General features: G+C 49.2%; 1 protein-coding gene across 1 annotated transcript in view; it reads right to left on the reverse strand.

The window, feature by feature from the left end:
- Positions 1–24,594, reverse strand: part of MOB1B (MOB kinase activator 1B) — a 357,208-nt gene that overhangs the window by 226,619 nt on the left and 105,995 nt on the right. Inside the window, exon 2 of the mRNA XM_069626279.1 lies at positions 12,726–12,892. Coding sequence (XP_069482380.1) covers positions 12,726–12,892 — 167 coding nt within the window. The remainder of the gene's footprint in view (positions 1–12,725; positions 12,893–24,594) is intronic.

Consider the following 24,594-nt stretch of genomic DNA (forward strand, 5'->3'; position numbering starts at 1 on the left):
AGTCGTAGGCTGGGAGATATTGGGCATTCTGAAATCTGATGACCATCTGCAGAATATCTCGAGCCCTCACCTCTGGTGGCAAGGCTCTTCCCAGGGAAGTGTCCAGGACTGCTCCAATGAATTGGAGTCTCTGTGATGGTATCATCTGTGACTTCTTTAAATTGAGGGAGAAGCCCAGCTTGTGAAGGAAGTGGCAAACATAATCTAGTTGTCTCTGAGCCTGTTCCGAAGATACAGCTCTGATCAACCAATCGTCTAGGTAAGGGTAGACGTGAATCCCTTCCCTCCTTAGACTTGCAGCCACAACCGACATTAGCTTGGTAAAGACCCTCGGGGCGGAGGTTAGCCCAAATGGCAGAACTCGAAATTGATAATGAGAGCTGCCAATTGCGAACCTCAGGTATCTCCTGTGCCTGGGATGGATCGGCACATGGAAATAAGCGTCCTGGAGGTCTAGAGATACCAACCAGTCCTGAAGCTGGAGGGCCTGAAGGATCTGAGAGAGAGTCACCATCTTGAACTTGTCCTTTCGGAGGAATTTGTTCAATTCCCGTAAGTCTAAGATGGGTCTCAGTCCTCCGTCCTTCTTCGGTATTATGAAGTAGGGGGAGTACCAACCCTTGTTCCTTTCCGCTACAGGTACCAGTTCTATGGCACCTTTCTCTAGCAGGTCTAAAACCTCCTGCAAGAGGAGCGGATCTGGAAGCTTCAAAGGGTTGTTCCCCGGTGGATGACTCTGAGGGATATGTAGGAAGGGCAGGCAGTAACCTTGGGCCACTGTCTCCAGAGCCCAAGCATCTGACGTAATAGCCTGCCATTCCGTCAGATGGTGAGTTAACCTGCCCCCTACTGGTGTTCTGTGAGGGGAGACCTCAGAGTGGTTTTGAAGCGGCTGATGCAGTTGCCGAAGGTAAAGTGGCTCCTGCTCCTGCGGGTGCGGCTTTCTTTCCCCTACCCCGTCCACCACGGGTAAATCTTCCTTGGCCTCTTTGAGCCGGTCGTCCTCTGCCCTTTCCATATGAGGAATAGTAACGAAAGGACCGTCCTCTCCACGATGATCCCGAAGGACGAAAGGTATTCTGACGGATAGCAGCTCCCAATGACTTGGCTGCTGCCTTGGACGTTTGCAGTTTCTCCAAACTGTCATCCGCCTTCTTTCCAAAGAGGGTAGAACCGTCAAAGGGCATATTCAAAAGCCTGGTCTGCACGTCAGAGGCAAAACCAGACTTCCTCAACCACGCATGCCTGCGGATTGTGGTACTTGCCGCCATGGCCCTGCTGATACTGTCAGCAGAATCTAGGCCAGTTTGTAGGGTCTCGCACATCGCATCTTTACCATCCCTGATGATGTTTAAAAATGCGTCCCTTTCCTCTCCTTCTTGGAGGCAGTCAGCCGCTGATGAAGCGCACTCCCAAAGGGTGTGGCTGAACCTAGCGAGCGTACAGGTCGCGTTAATAGACTTTAACGCCATGCTACAGGCAGAAAAAACCTTCTTAGCCATGGCATCATACTTTTTGTCATCCCTATCCTGCGGAGCAGTGGGGTATGCAGATGTGCTGCCTGATGAGGTTGCAGCCTGTACAACTAAGCTCTCAGGAGTAGGGTGTTTTGACAAATATTCAGGGTCAGAACTAGCCACCCTGTATTTTGTTGACAGTTTTTTATTTACTGCCGGGATAATTTCCGGCGTTTCCCAGTTTGTCAAAATCCTTCTCTGTAGAGCAGAGTGAAATGGAACCACAGGATCCTCCTGTGGGCCCTTGTCCAGTATGTCAGTGAGGTCATCCTGCTGAAAGGCAGGAGAAGGTGCAGACCAACCCATAAATTCTATGATTCTAGACATCAGAGCTCTATATGGAGTCTCCGCATGTTCTCCTGGGTCTGGTTTGATAAATTCTGCTTCAGGAGAAGTGTCCAAGCCACTAGCTTCCTGAAGTGCATCCTGAAGATTTTTTAATCCTCTTTCCTCAGAGGCGAAAGTCTCTGGCTCTGGTGATGTGGTCCTCTGTAAATCAATATCTTGGTCTGAATCCTCCCTTTCCTCAAAAATCGAGGTTAAAGGGGGATACTTTGGTTTTTGGAATGGTATAAACCCCATTTCCAATGCAGAAGGAGCCATCATCACAGGCCTTGAAAACGTCGATGTCGTCGACACCGCCGTGAAAGTACTCGAAGGCGCCGTGAAAAGCGTCGAGAAATGTGTACTAGGCCTCGAGGAACTCGAAAGGATCGGAGTCCTGCTCGAGAACGACGTCGACGTTCTCGGCGTCGAGTCGGAGGTCTTTTGTCTAACCGTTGGCTGTGGAGTAGCCGTGGTTCTTTCCTTCACCGGCGTCGATATCGGCGTCGACGTCGGCGTCGACTCGATCGACTGATGCGCCGATGAATCCTTCGACAACGGCGTCGATGGCGCCGACCTCTGTTTCGAAGGAGTTTTCGACGATGGCGTCGATGATGCTTTATCTCCCGATGGCTCGAGGCGCTTTCGGGTTGACTTTTCCGCCGGGTACTGCGACTCGCGGCGTTTAGATTTTTTGGGTTTTTTACCCGGGGTATCACCCTCAGCTGTCTTCGAGGGGGACGAGGCCGCTTTCTCGAAGACGCTTAGCATCTTTTTCCTGAATTCCTCCCACTCAGCTTGCGAGCTGCGTTTTGTGGGGCAATGAACTCTCTCAGGAGAACTCGACGAAGATGACGAAGGGGATCTCCTACGTCTCTTCTTCGAGTGTCTCGATGTCGACGAGTGGTGGGAGCCACTTCGTGATCTAGATCGAGAGTGTTTTTTATGGTGAGGAGACGAACGTCTCGACTCTACCGAAGAAGCTTTCGAGGAAGTTAAAGTTGACCTACCTCTCTCGAGCTTTCCCCTACGCTCCTTCAAGGCTTTCGCCGTCATGGAAAGGCATTCCTCACACTCCGAACTCTGGTGCGTGATTCCCAGACACCACAAACAGACCCTGTGAGGGTCCGTCAACGACATTTTCTTCCCGCAGTCTCGGCACTTTTTGAAACCGGACCGAGGGGTCGTCGGGTCGGAGGAGGATGCCATCGATATCGAGGTTAAATATTATATACGTTATCTGACGAGAACTGAGCAACGGTGTTCCGAGGCACAACGAAGCGCGGAAAAACGGAACTGAGCAACGGACGCTGCGCGCGGCCTTTATAGGCAGGATGACGTCGACGTCGGCACGGAGGCCGTCGAGGGTCATCGACTCGGCGATCATCGACGCGCAGCGCCCTCTGGCGAAAAAATTTTCCGAGGCCAGCAAAGCTGAAGGATTTCTATCTAAGATAAGGAATACGTCGGAGGACACAATCCCTTCGAATGATAGTTTACATATCTGCAATTTCAGCAGGACACAACAAGGTAGAAAGTAGTCCAGCAGGAGAACATCCAGCAGTCTTGCGTCTCCTCAAAGGCATAAAATTGTGAAGGCCACCAGAACCCAAGTGTGCGGTTCTGTGGGACGTCAGAGACGTGTTTCACCTATTCCTTAGGTGGCCAGATAATGAGGCCTTGTCCCGCTCACAATTATCAGGCAAATTAGCTATGCTTCTGTGCCTGGTAGCCTGGGAAAGTTTCGGACGTGAAAGCATTAGTGATTGATAGGAAAATATTTTATCCAGAAGGAGTGTCATTTACTATTGTTAAAAGAACTAAAACCGATTCCAGAGTAATTTCCTACCCGTATTTTACGGAAAATAAGAAGTTGTGTGTGGATCAGCGCATTAAAAATTATGAATCGGCAACAGCGCAGATTAGACAGCGTGGCGTAACCCAGTTGCTTATAGCACGTAGAGAGCCCCATCATGCGGTAGCCACAGCGACTATTGCAAGGTGGACGAGAGAAGTGATGCAGTGGGCAGGGATAGACTTATCCTTACTTGGTGCACATTCTGCTAGAGAAAGCAGATTGGTCCTCTAGTCTACCAAGACGTTTTATTTCAAACCAGTATCCGATATACCGAATAGAGTGATAGCAAGCTTTGAACAAGCATAATGCGAGCCTCCTGTCTGGTCATAGAATAAAGATTGCCCACGCTAATAGCTCAGGAAAGTCTTCATTCTTTTTTTTTTTAAACGTATTTTATTGATTTTGGTGGGAAAAAAAGAATGTGCAATACAACAAGAAATCAAACAGTGGTTCAAACAAGGGAGGGGACGGTGCAAGGGGGACAGGGGAGGGGAACAAACAAATCGACAACAGTCTTCATGTTGCAGCGAACTTACAGTGGACGGATGGGTTAGGACCTGCGACCCGAAGTTTCAGGAAGCAGGAGGGGCCGCAGGCAAGGGCCGTCCTTCCAGTGCTGGCATAAGGGGATAGTACCAGTGTGATGCTACGAGATTTCAAGGGGGTTTGTGGTCGGCGCTGAAGCGTATGTCTCTGAAGAGGTCCTTCCACGATTCCAGGGTGCCGCACTCGGTTTCGCCGCTTGACGTGATTCCTTCCTGCCAGGCCCTGGTTTCAGCTACTGTCCATCTCTCGAGTTCTTTGAGCCATCGTTCATGCCTGGGGCCCGACGGCGTCTTCCAGGCCATTGCAATTGTTCTCTTAGCCAGGATGCATGAGATGTCCATTAGTCTGACAGCATGCTTGGACCTGCTGGGTCTGGGGTAATTCCCCAGGAGGCACTCGCCGGGGGTCCATTCGTACCTCGTCATTCCGGCGTCCATGCAAGTCTGTTTGGCTTTGGACCGTAATGTCATCACCTTAGTGCAAGTCCAGAACATGTGGATCATGTCCGCTTTATCATTCCCACACCATGGGCATGCAGGAGAGGATGTCTTATTGAAGGAGGCGACCCTATATGGGGTCATGTATGTCCTATACAGGACGTTCAGTTGAATCTGGCCGAATCTGGTGTTCCTGGACACTTTTTTGGGAAATATTAGCGATCTCTCCCATTCTTTATCCGTGATCGGGGTCCCAAGGTCCGCTTCCCATTTCGCCCTCAAATCTTCGCCTTTAGGGTTAGGTTTGTCGCATAGTCTGCTGTAGAGCCTGGAGACTGGTCTCCAGCCATCCGAGAGGTCATGCATTTCTTGAAGTAGAGGGTCAGGGGAGGGTTCCTCCGGCCAGCCGGTCCAATGTTTCTTGGCAGTCTGTTTAAGGCGGTGGTAGCAGAGGAACTGGCCCGGGGTATTCCTTCGACGGCCTTAAGAGATTCAAAGTGCCTGAATTCCCCTTCCTTGTACATGTTGCCCCATGTGTATATGCCTGCTTCTTCCCACCTCCTTGCCGTGGAGAGGTCTGCGTCCGTTCGGCAGGTGTCTGCCAAGATGGGGTTATCCGGAGAATATGGGTGTTGTACTCGCCTGATGTAGCAGGACCTGACCCATATCTTCCTTCCCAGGTCAATCACTTGTGAGGTGACCAGGGACTGCCGTGCGGGGTGTCACAGGGTTTCCTTGGGGATCACATTGTCCGAGGATTGCCTCAGTAGTACCGTCTCAGCCGAAGGTTCGTCCGAGAGCCATTTCGTTATGTGGCTCAGCTGGGCAGCCAGATAGTATAACTGGAGATCCGGCAGCTTTATTCCACCCTCTGTGTGTGGCAGGGAGAGAACAGATAGCGACAGTTTGTGCCTGTGGGGGCCCCAGAGGAAGTCCCTGATAGCCTCCAGCTTCTTGAAGAAAGGCGGTCGAACGTAATGGCAAATGTTCACGAAGAAATATAGGAATCGGGGAAGTACGATCATCTTGACTATCGCTGCCCTGCCCACCATGGCCAATGGGAGCCTGGACCAGAATTTTATGGAGCGTCGAAGACTCATGATGGTGACCTCAGTGTTGTATTCGTGCGCGAGTAGCGGGTTATGGCTTACATTGATCCCCAGATAACGGAACTTGACCAGTTGCCAACCCATTCCTATCACTGGGAGATTGCATTCTGGAATGTTGCGTAGGCCCGCCAGGGGGAAGGCGGAGGACTTGCTCCTGCTGAATCGGATCCCCGAGTACTTTGCGTAATTATCTAGTACCTCCAGTGCTATCGGTGCATTAACTTCTGGAGTGCTCAGGTAAATGAGGACGTCGTCTGCGTATAGAGATATTATGTGGTGTACAGTGCCCACCTTGATACCAGCGTCAAAAAGCTGCTGCCTAAAGTACAGTGCAATCGGCTCCAGGCCCAGTATGTACAGCATGGGTGATAGCGGACATCCCTGTCTCGTTCCCCTTTGTATTTCCCAGGCTGCTGATCCCATTCTTCCCGTTTTCACTCTCGCCATTGGGGAATTATAGAGGACCTCGATCCACCTGATGAAGCCCCCTCCGAAGCCAAATCTTCTCAGGACCTCCTTCATCCATTCCCAGTATATGGAGTCGAAGGCCTTGATAGCATCGAGCGACAACACCGCTAGGTCCTCGTCCCACTCGTGTGTTTCTGCCATTACATGCTGTAGCCTCCTGAGGTTAGCAGTGGTGTTGCGCCCAGGTACAAATCCGTTCTGGTCTTCATGGACGATGGATCGGACCACTCTGGCCAGCTTGCGGGCTAATATGGATGTGAGGATCTTGGCATCGTAGTTTAGCATGGCCAGAGGGCGATAGGACTCACAGTCGGTGGGCGATGTGTGGCTTAAGCATAGGGTTGATTATGGTTTCTTTCATGGTGTTGGGGAGAATCCCATTCATGTATGCCTCCTGGTAGACCTCGTGGAGAACTGGGGTGAGGATGGACTCATACGTCTTGTAAAACTCAGGTGGGAGGCCGTCGTTGCCAGGGGCTTTGTTGTTAGAGAGGGGCCTGATCGCCCCTTGCACATCCTCAAGAGTGATCTCCATCTCCAGTTCCTCTCTCTGCTCGAGTGAGATGCGGGGAAGTTCTATCTCCTCAAGTGTGTCTATAATGTCTTCGGTAGGAATTAGCTTCTTGTGAGCATACAGTTCGGTGTAGAATTTGGCAAAGGCTTCATTGATCCCCAGCTGGGTCGTGTGGGATGTCCCATCGGCATCCTGTATCTCCATAGGGAGGTGTTTGGGGTGTTCCCGCTTGCAGAGCCAGGCCAGTAATCTCCCTGGTTTATCGGATTCCTTGTGGGATCGGGTGGTATGCGTGGCGAAATCGAATTTCTCCAGTCTTTCCCATGCTTGTTGACATTCTACGCGGGCTTCCTTCAATTTATTCTCGGCCTCTGGAGTTGTCGTGAGCAGACTCTATTCAGGAGATCTCAGCTTCTCGTGCTTCGAGCGTTCTCTGCAATTGCCTGCGAGTACCACCAGCTCTCGATATAATTTCGCCTCTGGTCACCACCTTCATAGCTTCCCATAATGAGCCCCAGGAGGATACCGACCCCACGTTGATTTCCAAATAATCCTCCAATTTTTCAGCAAGGCCTTCCCTGAACTCGAGGTCATCAAGTGCTGCAGTCGGCATCCTCCACATGGGGATCGGGGGTCTGGGGCCCCTCAACTGCCATAGCATAGTCAGTGGGGAATGGTCGGAGATCGTTCGCCCCAGGTATTCTGTAGCTACAGCACGTGGGGCGAGCTCCTTGTTAATAAACAGGTAGTCAATTCTTGTATGGACACCGTGTGGGGCTGAGTAGTGGGAGTAAATCCTTTCGGCCGGATGGTGTTCCCTCCAGATGTCCACTAGATTGAGCTGCTCCAGAGTTTCCCTCAGGGCACGGGATGCAAGGTTGCTCGGGTTGGGGGGGGGGGGGGCAAGATCTGTCCGCGCTTACGTCAGCAACACAATTGAAGTCCCCTCCCCATATGAAGGTGCGGTCCCGGTGCCGAATCAGCTTAGTAATCATTGTGGCGAGGTACGCCGGTATTCCGTGATGTGGGAAGTAGGAGTTGACCAAGCAGACTGGAGTCTGTTCCATTGTACCCCAAATCACTACGTATCTCCCTTCCTTATCTTGTTCACTCCCCTCCATCTGGAAGGGCACGTCCGAGCTTATCCATATTAGTACCCCTCTAGCGTATTTAGAGTAGGGGGACCCGCTCACAATCCCAGCCCATCGGTCTGCAATCTTGGACATGACCTCCGTCGTGAGCTGAGTCTCTTGAAGGAGTGCAATTGAAACTTTCCTCCTTTTGAGGTAGGATTGTATACGATTGCGTCTGAGGTATGAGCCCATGCCCCTCACATTCCATGTCATCACAGTGAACTGTGCCGCCATCGGGTCTGAGTTTCGGATTTAATGCGGGTCTCGGTCTCCGAAGTCCGACTCTGCTTTAGTCCTCCATAGGTGAGCTGCGGGGGGAATGTCACTGAATTTCGGTCGTCGGGGTCGCGTCCTGGACCCATCTCGGTCTTTGTTGGCGAAGGGAGCATGAAGACTGTACAACTAATAAAACTAATACTAATAACAAAACTCAAACTGGTGCGCCCAGCGACTGCAACATTTTTGCGGTGCTCAGGCGCTCTCGAGCCGTCGGTGCCCATCCGGGAGTCGGGCGCGAGCTGGGTCAGGCAGGAGCCTAGACCGGGTGAATTCTACGCTGGGGGTGGGGCAAGGGCCTGGCGGCGGAGCCGAGCGAGGCCGTTTCCGAGTGAAAAACTGAAGTTGGATTACCTTCTGTATTCCAGCGTTGGCTGCCTCTGGATTAGAGGAAGACCGCTCTCTCTTTGAGACGACCCCGAGGCGTGACGGATATAGCAATCTATATTTTAGGTTCAGTTGCCGAAGCCTAGCTTTTATCGGGACAAATGAATTCCGCTCTCTCTGAACCTTCTGCGTATAGTCCGGATAGATGGAGATTTTGGAGTCCCCTCTTTCGATGGGCCCCCCCCCCCTCCCTGGATCGCCGTAAAATAGTTTCTCTGTCTTGAAAGTTCAATATCTTAGCGATTATAGGTCTGGGGTGCGATCCAGGGGGAGGGCGCCTCTGGAGGGATCTGTGGGCCCTTTCGACTGAGAATCCTTGGGTCAGTTTGCCGGCCCCTATTTCTTGCAGCAGAAGGGTTTCAACGAAGGATGTGGTATTTGCCCCCTCGTTCCCCTCCGGGACACCCAGGATCCTGATGTTGCTCCGTCTGGCCCGACCTTCGGCCTCCTCCGCCTTTTCCTCTAGGAAGGCAACTTTCCTCTTCAGGAGGGCAACTTCTGACTTCATGGCTGTGGTGGCCGTGGATGTTTCCTCCGTCGACTGTTCGACGGTCGTGACCCTCTCCGCCAAGTTGCGGGCATCTTGGCGGATCAGTTGAATATCAACTTTGAATTCGTCGATCTTAGAGTCTATATGCGTTTTTAGTGAGGCTATGGCATCGAGTATCTGAGAGTGGTTATCGGCGGCCACCCCTTCGCTCGTCCGGGCGACTTCAGGGGAGCCGGCCCTGGCTAGAGTGGGGGTCTTCGCCTTGGTGGAAACAAAGGAGTCCATGGTGGCGGCTCTGGTCTTATTCTTGGCGGCCATCTTGAGATGATGATTGCGGATGTCCTAGGCCTCAAAGGATAGATCGCTTGCGGGGTTGCTAGCGAGGCCCCCGTCGCAGCCAAATTTCGGGCCGTGAGCTATGTTGCCCCCGTGTCTGGTTGTGCGGCCCACAGAGGCGAGTTTCAGAGGAGTAAGGGTAGGAGGGAGGCCCCCCCCCCCCGCAAGCGAAGCAGGATCTCGCGCGCCTTATCTGGTGGGGCTGGATCGGTAGAGTGACCCGAGCCAGGCCAGTCCTCTGTCAGACGGGCGGCGGCCGGGGGAGTCGTTCTCCTTTCTCGTGCTTCCGCTTCTCCCCAACAGGCCTGGAAGTCCGTCAGGGGAGGGATACCCCTCATAGGCTCCGCTGTGCGATACAAGGCGCCATCTTGGATCCGATCAGAGCGGGAGGGGGGGGGGAGAGCCGTTTTAGGGCCGCAGCAGCGTCTGGGGGGCCCAATCCGGGGGGCCCAATGGTTATTCGGATGCGGAACCGCTTCCCACAACCGCACATTCATCTGCAAGGGCTGGGGCCGCACATGAGCCGGAGAAAAAGGATCAGGAAACGGCGTCTCGGCCGGAGCTCGGCAGATCAGCTACCGCTCGCCTTCGGCGCCAAGCCACGCCCCCAGGAAAGTCTTCATTCTATTAAAGAAAAGGAGGCGAGCATTATATCCCACCCGAGATAAAACGAATGAATGTGATATACTGTAACATTTTGAATTCATTCCCACCCTCATGTGAATGTTTGTTTTCGCAGGAGACGACCAGAAGACGATGTGAGCGTTTTACACAATGAACAGATGTTGTCCTAGCAAGTTGTCCCGTTTGGATGCGCCAGCTACGGACCAGGACAGACCTGATGGGAGATGTTGAACAGAGTTTTATATGGATTTAGACTGATGGCAAAGAAAGAGGAATGGACCTGGAGGGGAGTTTATACCCCAACCTAAGCACGGATTAGTGGGAAGGAAGGAGGTCAGGACTACAAAGGACCTCAGGACCATGGGAGTTGTGGTTCTCTGAACCGTAGCTGGATTTTGTTCTAGTAAGGAACTTGTAACTTTTGGATTTGTTTTAGTTAAAGTTTTAAAATGCTGAATTGGCAGCATTAAAGAAAGAATAAGCATAATGCTCGCCTCCTTGTCTTTAATAGAATGAAGACTTTCCTGAGCTATTGGCGTGGCCAATCTTTATTCTCCACAAGGACAAAAGCGGGTCTGGGACTCTGCGCTTTGGAAACGTACTATAGGGCTACACAAATGAGGGTTACTCTAGACCAGATCGACAACATTACAACAAAGCAATTGGTCCTAATCGAAAACCCAGTGATGCACCCTGTCACAGTGGCATATTGGTTGTGGGTACCTCAGGTAAATAAATACTGCAACGGATTCTTAGACATCCGGTCCTGCAGGTGCTCTGCGACATGCAGGGAAAGAGCTGATAGATGACTATCCACGTGGCCCTCGCCATTAGGCAGCATATGCCCTGTCCACTTAAACAGGGAATAACCAATCATAACTGCTTCCAGAGTTGGTACGAAGCAGGGCAGGAGAAAGCGCTTTATTTCTATTTAGGAATAGCAAAAGCTTTTGCAGATGGGCCTCTCCATGCGCTTTTGTATCTTCAGCTCAAAGGGTGCTCACAGACAAATGGTGGGGTGTCAACCTGCTGAGAAACAAACCTGCTATTCCTGGGGGGCTGAGGGGGAGGGGATAATACCTACCCACTATAGAGCCATCCTCTTAGTGGAACCACTGACCTGCTAAGAGTTAGTACAAGGGCAGACCAATCTTGAAAGAGATGGCTGACGAGTTATGGGCCTGCATACGTAAGGGGGTTGCTAGGACATCTATATCAAAGCAATATAGGTGGCTTGCACTTAAATTACTGCACAGGTGTCAGTACCCCCTAAAAGGATCTCATGGATGTTTTCAGCAACTAGCCTTCTATGCTGGAAGGGAGCACATATTGGCACATGTGGTGGGTCCTGCAAGTGGACTTGTGCATACTGGAGAGAGGTGCCCTCTTGTATAAAAGAGGTGGATGGCATGGATATGTATTGGAGCCACTAGTGGCGTTATTAGGGCTGGAAGATGGGGATTGAGTGTTGGAACCTCTACTTCAGAGGAGACCGCATGTACCTACCAGGTAGTGCCAGAGTCATCCTTGTCAGATACTGGAAAAGTGATCTGCCCAAGAGACTAGATCAGACTAGCTAGAGATATATACGATGGAAATGCTAAGCAATCGTATCATGAATAGGAACCATACCATCTCACAGCACATAACCAGATAGGGTAGAGGTCATCCACAAATTGTACTGGGGAGGGCCACAGACTGAGATGTGAATTGTCCAGATAGAGTGTGTGTGTGGGGGAGCCGTGGGGGGGTTGGAAGATTGCAAATTTATACAAATCAACGACCTGGCTGGTTTTCAGTAAAGAAGGGAGGGGGAAAATAGGGTACATTGCCTATTGTCTTAAAGAACTAATAAATGACTGGATTTAGACTCCAAGGAGCAAATTGATGGTAGGGGGGAGTGAAATGTGATTTGGAACAAGAGAAATTGCGAGGAAACAGACAGTACGCTCAAAGAGGTTTGCTATGTGATGTATTGTGAAGTTAAAACCAATAAAGTACGATTTGGAAAAAAAAGAAACAGGTCTGTTGCCTGGTTTTATTTTTGATTCTGAGAGCCCAAAAAAGTTGATCTTCCAGAAATTAGGGAAACGTGCATCTTTAACTGTACATAATTGATGCCACTTAGTTTTGGATGCCGTAAAGTGTCAAAAATTAAAAAGATCAAATTCACTTTAGTGATCTGTACTTGTACATAAAAGTATTGTCCTGTGCATGCAGCCGGTAGTTAACATGAGTTGTAAAGAGTAGGGAATTTTAGTATGGAAAAAAAAAGAAAAAAGTCCAGACAAAATATTGTATGGTCCGATACAAGACTTTGGTGGGTTGGCCAATTAGAGTCATTACCCATGTATACCAATTGTTTTTACTCTAAATGTAATTTTACATCCATTTCACACTGTGGAAAATCCTCAATGTATGTTGCAGGCAGCTAAGAAGTAAAGTGTAATCAAGAAATACCAAAGCATATCCCTTCAAACAAAATTGAAAACCAGCGGCTTGCATTACACCTTTCTAAGAAAATTTAAAGATATGCGAAGTACAATTTGAGTAACTTGAAGGGAAGGAGGAGAGCCAAACTGATACTCCACCAGTGAAAATCTGCTTGCTGCAAGAACTTCTAGGTGTGAGGTTTAAAAAAGGCACTAAGCATGCACAGAGAAACAGTTATCCACATTTATTAGGGAAATCAAAGTCATGACTTACTGTTAACAGCCACCCATTCATTCAAATCCTCCCCTTCAGGCAGCATGACAGCCATTCGAAGATTGCCACTACCAAGCGTGGCCTCTGCATGTTTCAGTAGTTCGTACTGGTGTGATCCTTCCGGAATGTTTTTCTTTGGTTTAAAGGTTTTCGAAGAGCGACTGCCACTAAAAGAAAGTGAAAATAAAAGTGACCATTACTCCAGCTTTGATAACTATTCTCCCTTTGCTCCATCTCCATCACATGATGCATCCATTTAGAGGACAATCCCAACCATGAGTTGGATAGCAATGGCATACTTACATTATTAATACATTCTCAAACTTAGAGGAGAAATATACTAAAGAAACGACCTGTGCTTTCCTAGTCCTTGTTCTGACAGTGTAGCTTCAAGTAGCGCAGCCAAACTGCGAGCTGAAAAGTCTTATCTAACAACTTTAAAGTAGCACAGGTGCCTGCCTATATTTAAACTCGAGGCAGCAGCAGTCAGTCATGCATCCAACATTTGCAGCACAAAATGTAATCTTCAAACAAAAACACAGGCAGCATTATTTCCAAGTTAACTGGGAGTATTAAAAAAAAAGCAAAAATACATTTACAATATGTGGAAGTTTCCATTTACAAATTCTAAGTCAAGACCGGAGCCTCATGTATCCACTTCTTTACTAGAACTAACCAGTGGCAAAGAACATTGAGGACTCTGAATTCTCCACCGCCCCCCTGAAAAAAGAAAAAGCATAACAGGCCCAAGGAAGTCTCGTGGGAGTACCTTTCTTTGTTCAAGCTTACATTTAACAGCCCAGATCAATCGAAGGAGGTCTTCAGTCGGTGCTGTCCTTGTATCATTGGGTTAGGAAACCTTGAGGCAAGAAAGTGAATAAGCTTTTTCAGATTATCCAAGATCTATTTAACCAGATAATTGGCCCAGATCCGGTAAATAGACCACCTAATGGTTTATTTCTTAGCATAAAAATACAAAGACAGAATTAATAATAAAGTTACTCACCGTAGTGATACCTTACTCCTAGTCCATAGTCCCTTTTCCTCCATACTTGTGGGACATTCCATCCTTCGGAACGGGAATGGAGCACTTTTGTAAAATTTTGTTTGTCCTATTTTTATGCGGGGTACCGCACGTGGCTGTAACCCTGCCCTCCTGAGCTCCGCCCTGCGCATCACCAGGTCTGAGACCATTTAACCAATAATAGAGGAAACTTTTTAGAGGGTAAGGCTGGCAGGCGTATGGAGGACAGGGGACCATGGACTAGGAATAAGGTAGCCACTACGGTGAGTAACTTTGTTATACTCATACGTTCCATCCCCTTGCCTCCGTACTAGTTGATTCCCAAGCACTAACCACAAGCTAGCTCGGGTGGATGGAAAACCCCCTAACTGGAATAAATTCTTCAGGACAGCCTGGCTAAATTGGGCATCAGCCCTGGAGCTCAGTTCCAAGCAGTAATGCTTACAAAAAGCTGACTGGGAACCCCACGTAGCCGCTTTGGCAATGGTTTCCAAAGGCACATTTTTGGAAGGCAACGGCTGCCGCTTTGCCACGTACAAGAGGGGCATGGATGCCCTTAGGAGGTTGAAGGCCCCGAGTGGTATAGGCCTCAGAAATTCAAGAGGCAATCCATCGGGAGATAGTTGCCTTTGAAGCTGGTTTACCCTCGGGTCTCCGAATGTGAAAGAGTTGCCCCTCTCCCCCCCCCCCACACACCCCCAAGTTCACTCGCCCTGTCGAGGTAAAACCTCAGGGCTCGTCTGACATCCAGGTTGTGTAAGACTTTCGACATCCGATGCAGGATTCGGAAAAAAGACAGGTAATGAGATCGACTGATTCAAATGAAAATCAGTAACCACCTTAGGCAGGAAAGAAGGATGAATGCGGAGCACAACCATATCCTTATGGAAGGTGAGAAACGGATGTTCCACAGACACAGCCTGAAGCTCGCTAACCTGCCTCGCTGATGTCACTGCGATCAGAAAAGCGACCACCCAAGAAAGGTATTTGAGAGCAGGAGTGGCCATGGGTTCAAATGGCTTATGGCATAAGGCGGCGAGGACCACATTCCAATCCCATTTGGGATGAGGATTGCGTACCGGTGGGAAAAGATGTAATAGACCTGCAAAATTCCTTTTAATGACTGGATTAGTGAAAGAAAAGTAACAGCCGTCAGTGGACAGATAGGCCACAATAGCCGACAAGCAAGTTCTGCAGGACAAGACATGAATGCCCGAAGCAGCGAGGTGAGATGAACAAAAGAACAGTGTCAATCGTAGCATGCCTGGGGTCGAGCTGTTTAGCTAAACACCAGTGACAAAAACAGAGCCACTTCCTCATATATTGAGATCTCTTAGAATGGGCTTTCTGGCTGCTTGGATAATACGCATATCGTCTTCGGACAAGTAAAACTACGCTAAAGATCTGAATTCAGGCACCAGGCCCCCAAGCTGAATGATTGTGGAGATGGGTGGCACATCTGGTGATTGCACTGGTGAAGCAGGTCAGGAATCAACGTCAATCTGATCGGAGTAAGAATCGACAGATGCTGAAGTTCTGAGAACCAGAATCTGGCTGGCCACCAAGGAGCCATGAACAGGAGAGTGCAGTTCGATGTATTCCTGCGCTTGCTGAGTGACCGATGAACCAGAGGCAGTGGCGGGAAAGCATAGGCCATCATGGTGTGCCATGGGATCTCAAGTGTGTTCTTAGATGCATATAGAGGAAGTTTCCCGTTTTTTGTAAAAGTCGCAAAAAGTTCCATTCTGGAGTGCCCCACTGGGGGAAAAATGATTGAGAGGACAGCCATGTTCAACTCCCACTCATAACTGGCTGCTGACTGGCGGCTGAGTGAGTCTGCAGTTACAAAGATGTGATGAGGAAGATGTAAAGTCAGGAGCCAAATGTTGCGCTGGATGGCCCATTCCCAAAACTGTATAGCTCGGTCCACAAGGAGAGGTGACTTGGTGCCACCCTGCTTGTTGATGTAAAACATGGCCACAGAATTGTCAGTGCGAATACGGACCACCGTGTACGTCATTGACTGTTGAAAAGCTTTGAGCGCCAGAAAAACAGCAAAGAGTTCCAGATAATGGATATGAAACTGCCTGTCCTGAGGGGTCCACAGGTCAAATACCTCGAGATGATCAAGCGTCGTGCCCCACCCCAAAAGACAGGAGTCCATGGTAACAGTCACTTGTGGGACAGGCTCCTGAAAGGAGGCCCCCACGGAAAGTTTGTTGGTCGAAGACCACCATAGTGGGATCATCTTGGAATCAAAGTCCGAAGTCTGAGACCATCTTCAGACGTGCAAGAAAGGCTAGCACGCAAGAAGCCATGAGGCCCAGGAGTCTCTGGAACCATCAAGCCAACATGTGCAAAGACTGGAGGATAGATCCGCAATCCTATCCGATTGCGGAACACTGTAGTAATGACCGTGTTCTAACAGAAATCCAGGATAATCAGGTCTTGGGAGACAGTTATGGAAGATTTCCGCCAGTTCATTGACAGGAACAGGAGCTGGAGAGACTGGAGATTGTTCAATGCCGTCTGTGGGCAAGGACTGCGTACGAGCCAGTCGTCCAAATATGGATACACATGAACGCCCTGTAGCCAGAGGAAAGCTGCGATGACCGACATCTTCGTAAAAGGCACGCAGCAGTTGCCAGTCATTTGGTCGACTACAAACTGGTCGACTGTAATTTGGTCGACGCCATTTGGTCGAATTTTTTTTTTTCACCCCTTTTTTGGTTTTTGCTGGGGGGGTTCCCCAACCCCCTTTTTTTCACGACACGAAAACCCACAAAACAAAAAAAAGAAAAAAAAAAAATCTACCATTTGGTTTGACCAAATGGCATCGACCAAATTGCAGTCGACCAGTTTGTAGTCGACCAAATGACTGGACACTGCACGCAGCATTGAGCCAAGACCAAAAGGGAGCACACAGAACTGAAAATGTCCCCCTCCCAGAGAGAACCAGATATTTCCGATACGGCCTCCATATCAGGATGTGCATGTAAGCATCCTGAAGGTCCACTACACTGAGCCAGTCGCCCTTCCGACGAGGACTTTATTTGGCAAGGCGTCATCTTGAATTTGTCTTGGGGAAGAGAAAGATTGAACTGGGAAAGATCAAGGATAGTGCACAGGCAAGCCTGGTTGGGTTTGGGCACTGAACAGACAAGTAGAAGCCCTCCCCCTTGCTCCCCAAGGGGGGGGGGGGGGGTGGGTGAGAACAGGTTCCAACGTTCTGAGGTCTAGAAGTTTCTGAACCTCAGCTCTGAGGAAGGGTGTCCCGATCTGTTGGAAGGGATGGTTGAAGGTTGAGGTAGGGGGGAGGGGCAAGCCAAAGCCCGCCCGAGCGATGGACAAAACCCAGTAGTCTTCGGTGATGTCTGTCACGCCTCCAGAGGAGACAAGATTCGTCGTTCCACCAGAGTCTCGTGCGACCGACAAAAAGTATCATTTTGCTGATTTGTCGGCAGGGAGACTACATGTCCCTGGAGAAGAGGCTGTTGGGCGAGGGAAAAAAAAAAAAACCACCATGCCTTTGTTGCTTTCGCCGCGTCCCACCGACCGGAGCTTCAGTTTGGCGCGCACAGCGATCCTGAAACAGGAGGATAGAGTCTGGGACCCTGACCTCTGTGTATAAGGGGCCTTAGATGGAGCTTTCACCAAGACCGATAAAGATTTGGCGGTTTGGGTCCTCGCTTTGGTCTTTGTGAGCTCCTAGTCGGTAGAAGAATGAAACTATGGCTTGCCATCAAAAGGCAAGTCCAGCACTTCCAGCACTTTTTGCACTTACTTTAAAAAGTTGTCGCGTGGAGCCACGCCTGGTGGGAGGTGTCAACCTCTACCATAAGGCCTCGAGCTGAGATCTACGTGGTGTGCCGCAAATTCCAGTAGATCCTATGCCAACACTCTAGCGCCCGCCAAGCCGGCTTTAAAGTAATCTAGCCTATCCGCAGGAATACACTCCTGGAAGACGGCTAACTCCTTCCACAGCCTCAGATTGGCTGCTGCCAGTATGAGTTCGGGATTCGCTTGACAAAGTTGGAGTATCGAATTAGCAAAGACATTCTTGCCCAAGGAGTCCAGAAGTTTATCCTCCTTGGATAGAATTTGGGCCGCTGCTGTTGAAGATGCAGAGGCTGGCTTGGCACCACCGTTGAGGAAGGGAGCGGACAAGCCAATAAGGCTATTTCCTCAGAAGTGTGAAGCTTGTATATAGCATCAATTATTTTGTTGATGTGAAGCCCAGTGTGGGGTTTAACCCAGGCCTTACGGGCCTCACCCAAGACATCCTTTCTGGAGGAACAGCCAGGTGCGCTCGAGGTGACAAGGTAACGGCTCCCGAAAGCACCCCCTCCTGAGGAGTGGGGGCCTCAGGTACTGGAATGTCAAGGAGAGCCATCATATACAGGACCCAATCATGGAATGCTCTCACCGAGCGGGGCTGCTCATCGCTGTCATGATCAGTTTGAGGCTCATCCAACGAGGCGGGAACAGTAGACTGGTCCAACATGCATACCGCCTCAGGATTTAAAGTGTTGTCCCGGTCTGCTGGTGTCTTCTCTATAGGTTTTATCCTGGGACGTATAGCTCCCTCAAGAGGGGCCTCGAGCCGTGCCTCGGTATGAAAAGCTCCAGAAACAGACCTCAGGGTGAACCCTGGTATCCAGAGCCAGAGACGAACTGGGCTGAACCTTCGCACCCAAATGGTGAACCTCGGAATGGTGTCAGTTTCTGACAAATCCGCTGCAGGAACCTTCGGAGAACACTTGTGCCACCATTAGGCCCTTGAGGCACCTTAGGGGAACCCCTGGTGACAGAGCTACACGAGCCCCTCCCGGACCTGGAAGACCCCAGAGAGGAGTCCCCTGGCCGGGGCACCCTAAAAAAGAAAGAACTTACAGGGTGTTTCTTCTTTTTGTCGATGAAAAGCTGGAAATTAGGTGGCACGCACTGAAACACTTCCTCCCACCGAAGACAACACTGGAGTGCCCGGACAGAGGGAGTTGCAGTAGAAGCATGAAATTCCAGCGATGTTCCGGAGCTAGCCAAGCAAAGAGTGGGGATCCGCCCTAGCGAAGCGACGTTCGCATGAAGAACAGGACACGAATCCCAGACGCTCCAGCATAGACAGAGGACTAGAAGACTGAGGAACCGGAGCAGGAAGGACAAAGGGAATAAAATAAAAATTCCCCAGTGATGCTAGCGTGTCTAGCCCCAACCGCATGGAGAAGGACTGAAGGGCGATGCGTGGGGCCGAGCTCAGGAGGGCGGGGTTACGGCCACATGCAGTACCCCGCGTAAAAATAAAAGGACAAACATTTTAAAATGTTTGATGTGCTCTGGTCCCGTCCCAAAGGACGGAATGTCCCACAAGTATGGAGGAAAGGGGAAGGAATGTAGGAGTAAGGGGTATATAAAGCCCTAACGGAGCATCAAGATGAACTTGACATAATGAGATCCAGTACTCAAATGTTTTAATTGGGGCACGGGTTAATTGTGTAATACATGCAACACCTTTGGATATACAAGTCATGAAAGGTTGGGTTCAAAGTGTTTGCCTGCTCTGCAATGCAGACGTAGCCTTAAAGGAATGACAAAAGGAGTTCATGAGGTTATGAAATGACTGTTGCAGGGCTGATCCCAGAGCACAGGGAAACCGGTTTGGGGACAGATTTTAAAGACTGCTTTCATACTTTTACAGGTCTTGACAAAGTACAGAGTATCATATGTAAGGTGCTCGGCACAAAGGTCTTCACCAGGTTAAGAGGCAGAGACCACTCCTCTGGCTGCCTTTCCCGATGTCCTTCATGCCAGGTTCAGTCAAGTCAAGTTCAATCCCAAAGCAAATTTACTTTCTTCTCAACACAAGGCGCACTGACTGGTTGCCCTCAGCCAAAGTAACTGCATGCATGGCGCACAGGTTGTTCAAGTCCCTTGAGGAGGAAACGATTCCACTTGAAAGCGGAATACTCAAGACCTAAACTACCAGGGAAGGTAGATACGCCCGAGCAGGACCAAAGAATGCTTAGCTTCATAACAAAAGATTTCAAAGACATACATAAGGGCACAGCCAGGGCAGGGAAAGGATTCCAAGATAGGCTTCAAGATATAGCAGGGACCCATAGCAAAGAATGGATCTAGCAGAGAGCGCGAAAGATACCAGAGAGCCGATGGGTGCTCAAACACTAGTCAACTGGGCCCAACAGGCAGTATGCAGGCTAGGCAATGTAAACTGCACATTGTCGTCAGAAAGGAAAGACATGCTACTGCAAATAGATAAGCTGGGAGATTTAGCCTTATAGGAGGCAAGCGATGCAGCACAAGTCTATTTGATGGAAGCGTTCGATAAAGAGTTGAATAAGTTAGTAGGTACTTTCACAGCACTTCAGAAAGTGCAGTGCTCAATATTCAAGATATTCCCTGATTAGAGTTTAGTTTTTGCAGGGACTGGTTGATGGAGGTTGTTTGGCCGGTCGGCACAATTCCCAAAGAATACCTCAAGGGCCCAGAGTGCAGTATTGGGAGACCAGGCAACAAGACACCTTCCCAAGCCACAGCAGAAGCTCCAGAGGCCGAAGTAGTAGAGGCTACTACTGGCAGCAAAGCGCAGGCACAGGTGAGAGACCAATACAACAAGTATCCTTCAGTGGGGGGCGGGGGAACATAACAGTTCCTAGCAAACTGGCAGGCTTGGGTATTGCAAACAGTGCGATTGAAACTACAATTGGTCAGCACTCTACTCCAGACACACATGCTACCACCACTGCACTCACAAACAAGAGAAGCTGCTAGATGCAGAATTAGAACAGTTGAGAGTATAAGGAGCCATAGAAAGGGGAGTGCCTCAACCAATAGAATACTACAGCACCATGTTCCTAGTACAAATGAAAGTGAGGCCAGTGACCAACCCAAAAAAAACTGTTGGCTGGTATACAGACATTTCAAGATGGAGGGATTTCACCTCTTCTGAAATATACTCAAAGGTGGTTGTGGTTGGCCAGGCTGGACCTAAAGGACGTTTACCTTACAATACCCGAAGCAAGCACCAAGTATACGAGGTTTCATTGGAAAGGGAAGACTTGGCAATTGAAAAGACTACCTTTCAGGCTATCTTCGGCTCCCTGGGCCTTCACCAAACTCACGAGACCAATAGCAGCTGCCATAAGGGAGCAGAGAGTCAGAATGATTATACCTAGATGACATTTTGTTTGTAGCACAAGACAGATCCAAATTCAAGAACAGTGGGCAAACACGCTCCAGACGTACCTCGGTTATCTGGTGAGCAAAGAATTTATATAGAGAGTGTTTGGGGTTTGTGAAAGACACCAAGAAAGACGTTTGAGCTTCGAGCTGACAAGACAAGAGCGATGGAAATCATGGTAGTACTCAGGAATGAGGATATATAGCTAGAGTCTAGCAAAAGTAGTGGGACCTCTTAGCGTCCTCAATACCGTCAATTTTTCCAGGACCCCTGCACTACAGGACACTCAAAATAATAAAAGTCAAACACCTTTAGTGAGGTTGGCAATACCAACAGCTAGTTACACTAATTAGGAAGCAAGAACAAAACTGCAGAAGTGGCTACACAACATGGACAGTCTGGCCATTTTCGGGGACACACCGGAACACAGAGTGACAAGAGCAGATCAGGCTGGGAGCACGATGTCAATAGCTAGAGACCGGTGACAAATGGTCACAAGCAGAGCTGGACCTGCACATCAACTGCATGGAGCCATTAGCGGGCTCCTTTGCAGTAAGAACATTCACAAAAGACAGCGTACCGCTGCATACTCCTCAGCGATCATCTGGGGGCACACATTCCAGAATGCTGGTTATACTTCTGGCATTACTGCATGAAGAGGAAGATCTGACTGCAGAGTATCTCCCGGGAGAACAAAATGTGGTTGAGGATTAGAACTCCTGCTATCTGCACAGCTTCAGCAACTGGATACAGAGAGAAGTATTTGCCAGATAACAGAGCATATGGGGGTCCCCTAGACATACATCTCTTAGCATCCAGGCTGAATGCTCAAATACTTCAGCTGGAAGTTAGACCCGGGAGCTCAGGGTACAGACACGTTCCTACAGGAATGGATTGCACCAATGCACAGTCGCCGTCCGTTTACGATGGCCAGAATGCTGGCAAAGGTAAGCAGGGAGAAAGCGGAAGCAGACATAGTAGCACCAGAGTGCAAATTGCAAGCGTGGTTTCCAGTTCTGATGGAACTTTCCATAGACCATCACGTTTCAGCAAGATCTACTGACAGGCCCAATGGGGCAGACTCGCCCCCTAATACAGACACAGAACGTTGCTAGCTTGCAGAGCTTTAGGTAGAGACTGAGTATGACAGGAATTGAGACAAGCTGCTGAATTCATCAAGGAATCGTGGGCTCCCTCTAGAACTATAGCAATGCATGGCAGAACTGGGAAGCCTGGTGCATGCAACAGGCTGATCATCCCATTTCTGCCCATTTAGTACAGATACTCAACTTCCTAGCATCTCTGTCAGGCATATACAGGGGACACAGGTGAGTCAGGCAGCAGAGCGTGACCTGGGCTGATGGGGAAAACACTGTAAAAAGTGTTTTTATCCTCTGTGTGTGTTACCTGCCCCAGCCTCCATTTCCTGGCCTCTCCCCTTCCACCCGCCTCCCATTCCGCCCACAGGCAAGTGATTGGATCATTCCCATATCCTATCCAGCCCTCCCTGGGCAGCCCCTAAGGCTAAAGACGACTCCAACAGAGGTGGCACCAGGAAGCGTCACCAGGTATCCACAGGGGAAGCCAGTGGCCAGCTGTCAACCTTCAACTACTTGGACTAGTAAGGTAAGAGTACTTATTTCTTATAGTTGACTGCATTGTATATCATCTAGATTGCACTGCTGGGCCTCTCTCCCACTGTACAGATCCCTGAAATCTAGCTGGGGTTCTGTCTCCAATCGCTCAGTGTGATGTTAGACTACATTGATAGGCCTCCACACTACACTGTATGATAGAGATTGCACTGCTAGTACTCCCTCCCACTACAAAGGTCTCAAGTTTAGCAGGGCCTCCGTGCCCAAATTTACACTGTTATTCAGATTGCATTGACAGGCCTCTCTCCCACTATACAGGTCTCAAATTTAACAGGGCCTCTGTGGCCAAATTGCACTGTGTGATACTTTCATTGCATTGGCAGGACTCTTTCCCACTATTTAGGTCTTTTGGATTTAGTGGGGCCTATGTGCCCAAATTGCATTTTGTGGTGTTTGGATTGCATCGATAGGCCTCTCTCCCACTATACAGGTGTCTCAAATTTAGCTGACCAACTCACTCAAGTGTGACAAAACCCACAGTGTATTACTGTGGAGTGTCAATCTGATTAGGAGCTCACACATCACAAGGCACAAGTTCGAGCTGCGTCCCTCCAAGCCACTCTTCAACTAGTAGATACCCTTCCCAAACCCACATAGCTAGCTCACCGCATTGAACCGCGCTCAGGGAGACAGACACTAAAGGGAGCGACCAATAACACCCAACTAAACAACCCTTAACCACCTCCCCATCCCCTCTAAGGACAGGGACTGAACGAGTCACCAACTTCAGCCAGAATACCACCGACAGACAGCCCAAACCAGTAGCCTCAAACACCCTCTACTACACCACAAGATAACCAGACCAAAGCAGGACCAACTGGACATCAAACAGACTAAACAACTCTCAACCTTATAATGCCGCGCAAACAATCCATTCCAAGGAAAAGACGAAGAGAAGAAAGAACAATCACTCCAGAACAGCAACTAAGAATGACAACTATAAAATACACCCCAACAGACAGGAACACAAACAGAACCAAGGCTGAGAGAAGAGACAAATCTCTCTACCTAACTCAATACCTCGCTGACAACAGGCAACCACAGCAATCCAACCCAATGTTAGAAGCAACTACATCAAACAACCCAACACAAGCAAGTAGAAGGAGGAACACCACAAAAAACAACAAACACACAACCTATGCGATAACACCCTACATCACCAAAGCAAGAAGAACCTCCAATCAACAACCACAACTCCCGGAAGATGAACCAGATGAAAAAATAAAAACCAAGACAAAACCTAGAAGAACTCTTTGAAGACGCTTACACCCCGAAACCCACAGCCCAACAAGCGATCGACCAGGAAGAAAACCTCAACACCGATCAGAAGACGACCTCAACAGAAAAAGTCCAAACCAACACCTCCAAACTTCATTGCAATCTAACAAGCACAAGATCCATGTCAAAACACTCAGATCTTCGACCTACTCGACGACAACGGCATGGACATCTTGTTCATCACAGAAACATGGCTGGACGACAACTACAAAATCACACTCCAAAACTGCCTTCCAACAAACTTCAAATGCCTGCAAACAAACAAAAAAAACAAAAGAGGAGGCATCGCAATAGCATTGAAAGAACACCTGAAAATAAAAACGGATGAACCTCAACATCCTCAACTGTGAAACCATGGTAATACACCTAACAGCGAGCCCAAAAACCAACATCACATTCATCCTGGTGTACAGACACCCGACATATGATGCAACATTCATCGACAACTTCATAGAAGTCATCACCAACTTAGCCATCAACCACGAACAACTAATCATCCTGGGGGACTTCACAACATCTGGTTTTACAGAATCACACCAACTCCCAAACTCACTGATTGAACAACTCGCCACCATGAAACTACGACAACTAGTCAAAGGGGCAACTCACTCGGCAGGACACCCCCTCAACGCAATTTTTGCCAATGAAAAAAATCACCACAGCACCGCCAATACAAATACTATGGAGCGACCATCTCATCATCCCATTCATGATCAC

Source organism: Ambystoma mexicanum, chromosome 6p (genome assembly GCF_040938575.1).
Source record: "Ambystoma mexicanum isolate Mex_15411 chromosome 6p, UKY_AmexF1_1, whole genome shotgun sequence".
In the NCBI taxonomy this organism is placed as follows: Eukaryota; Metazoa; Chordata; class Amphibia; order Caudata; family Ambystomatidae; genus Ambystoma; species Ambystoma mexicanum.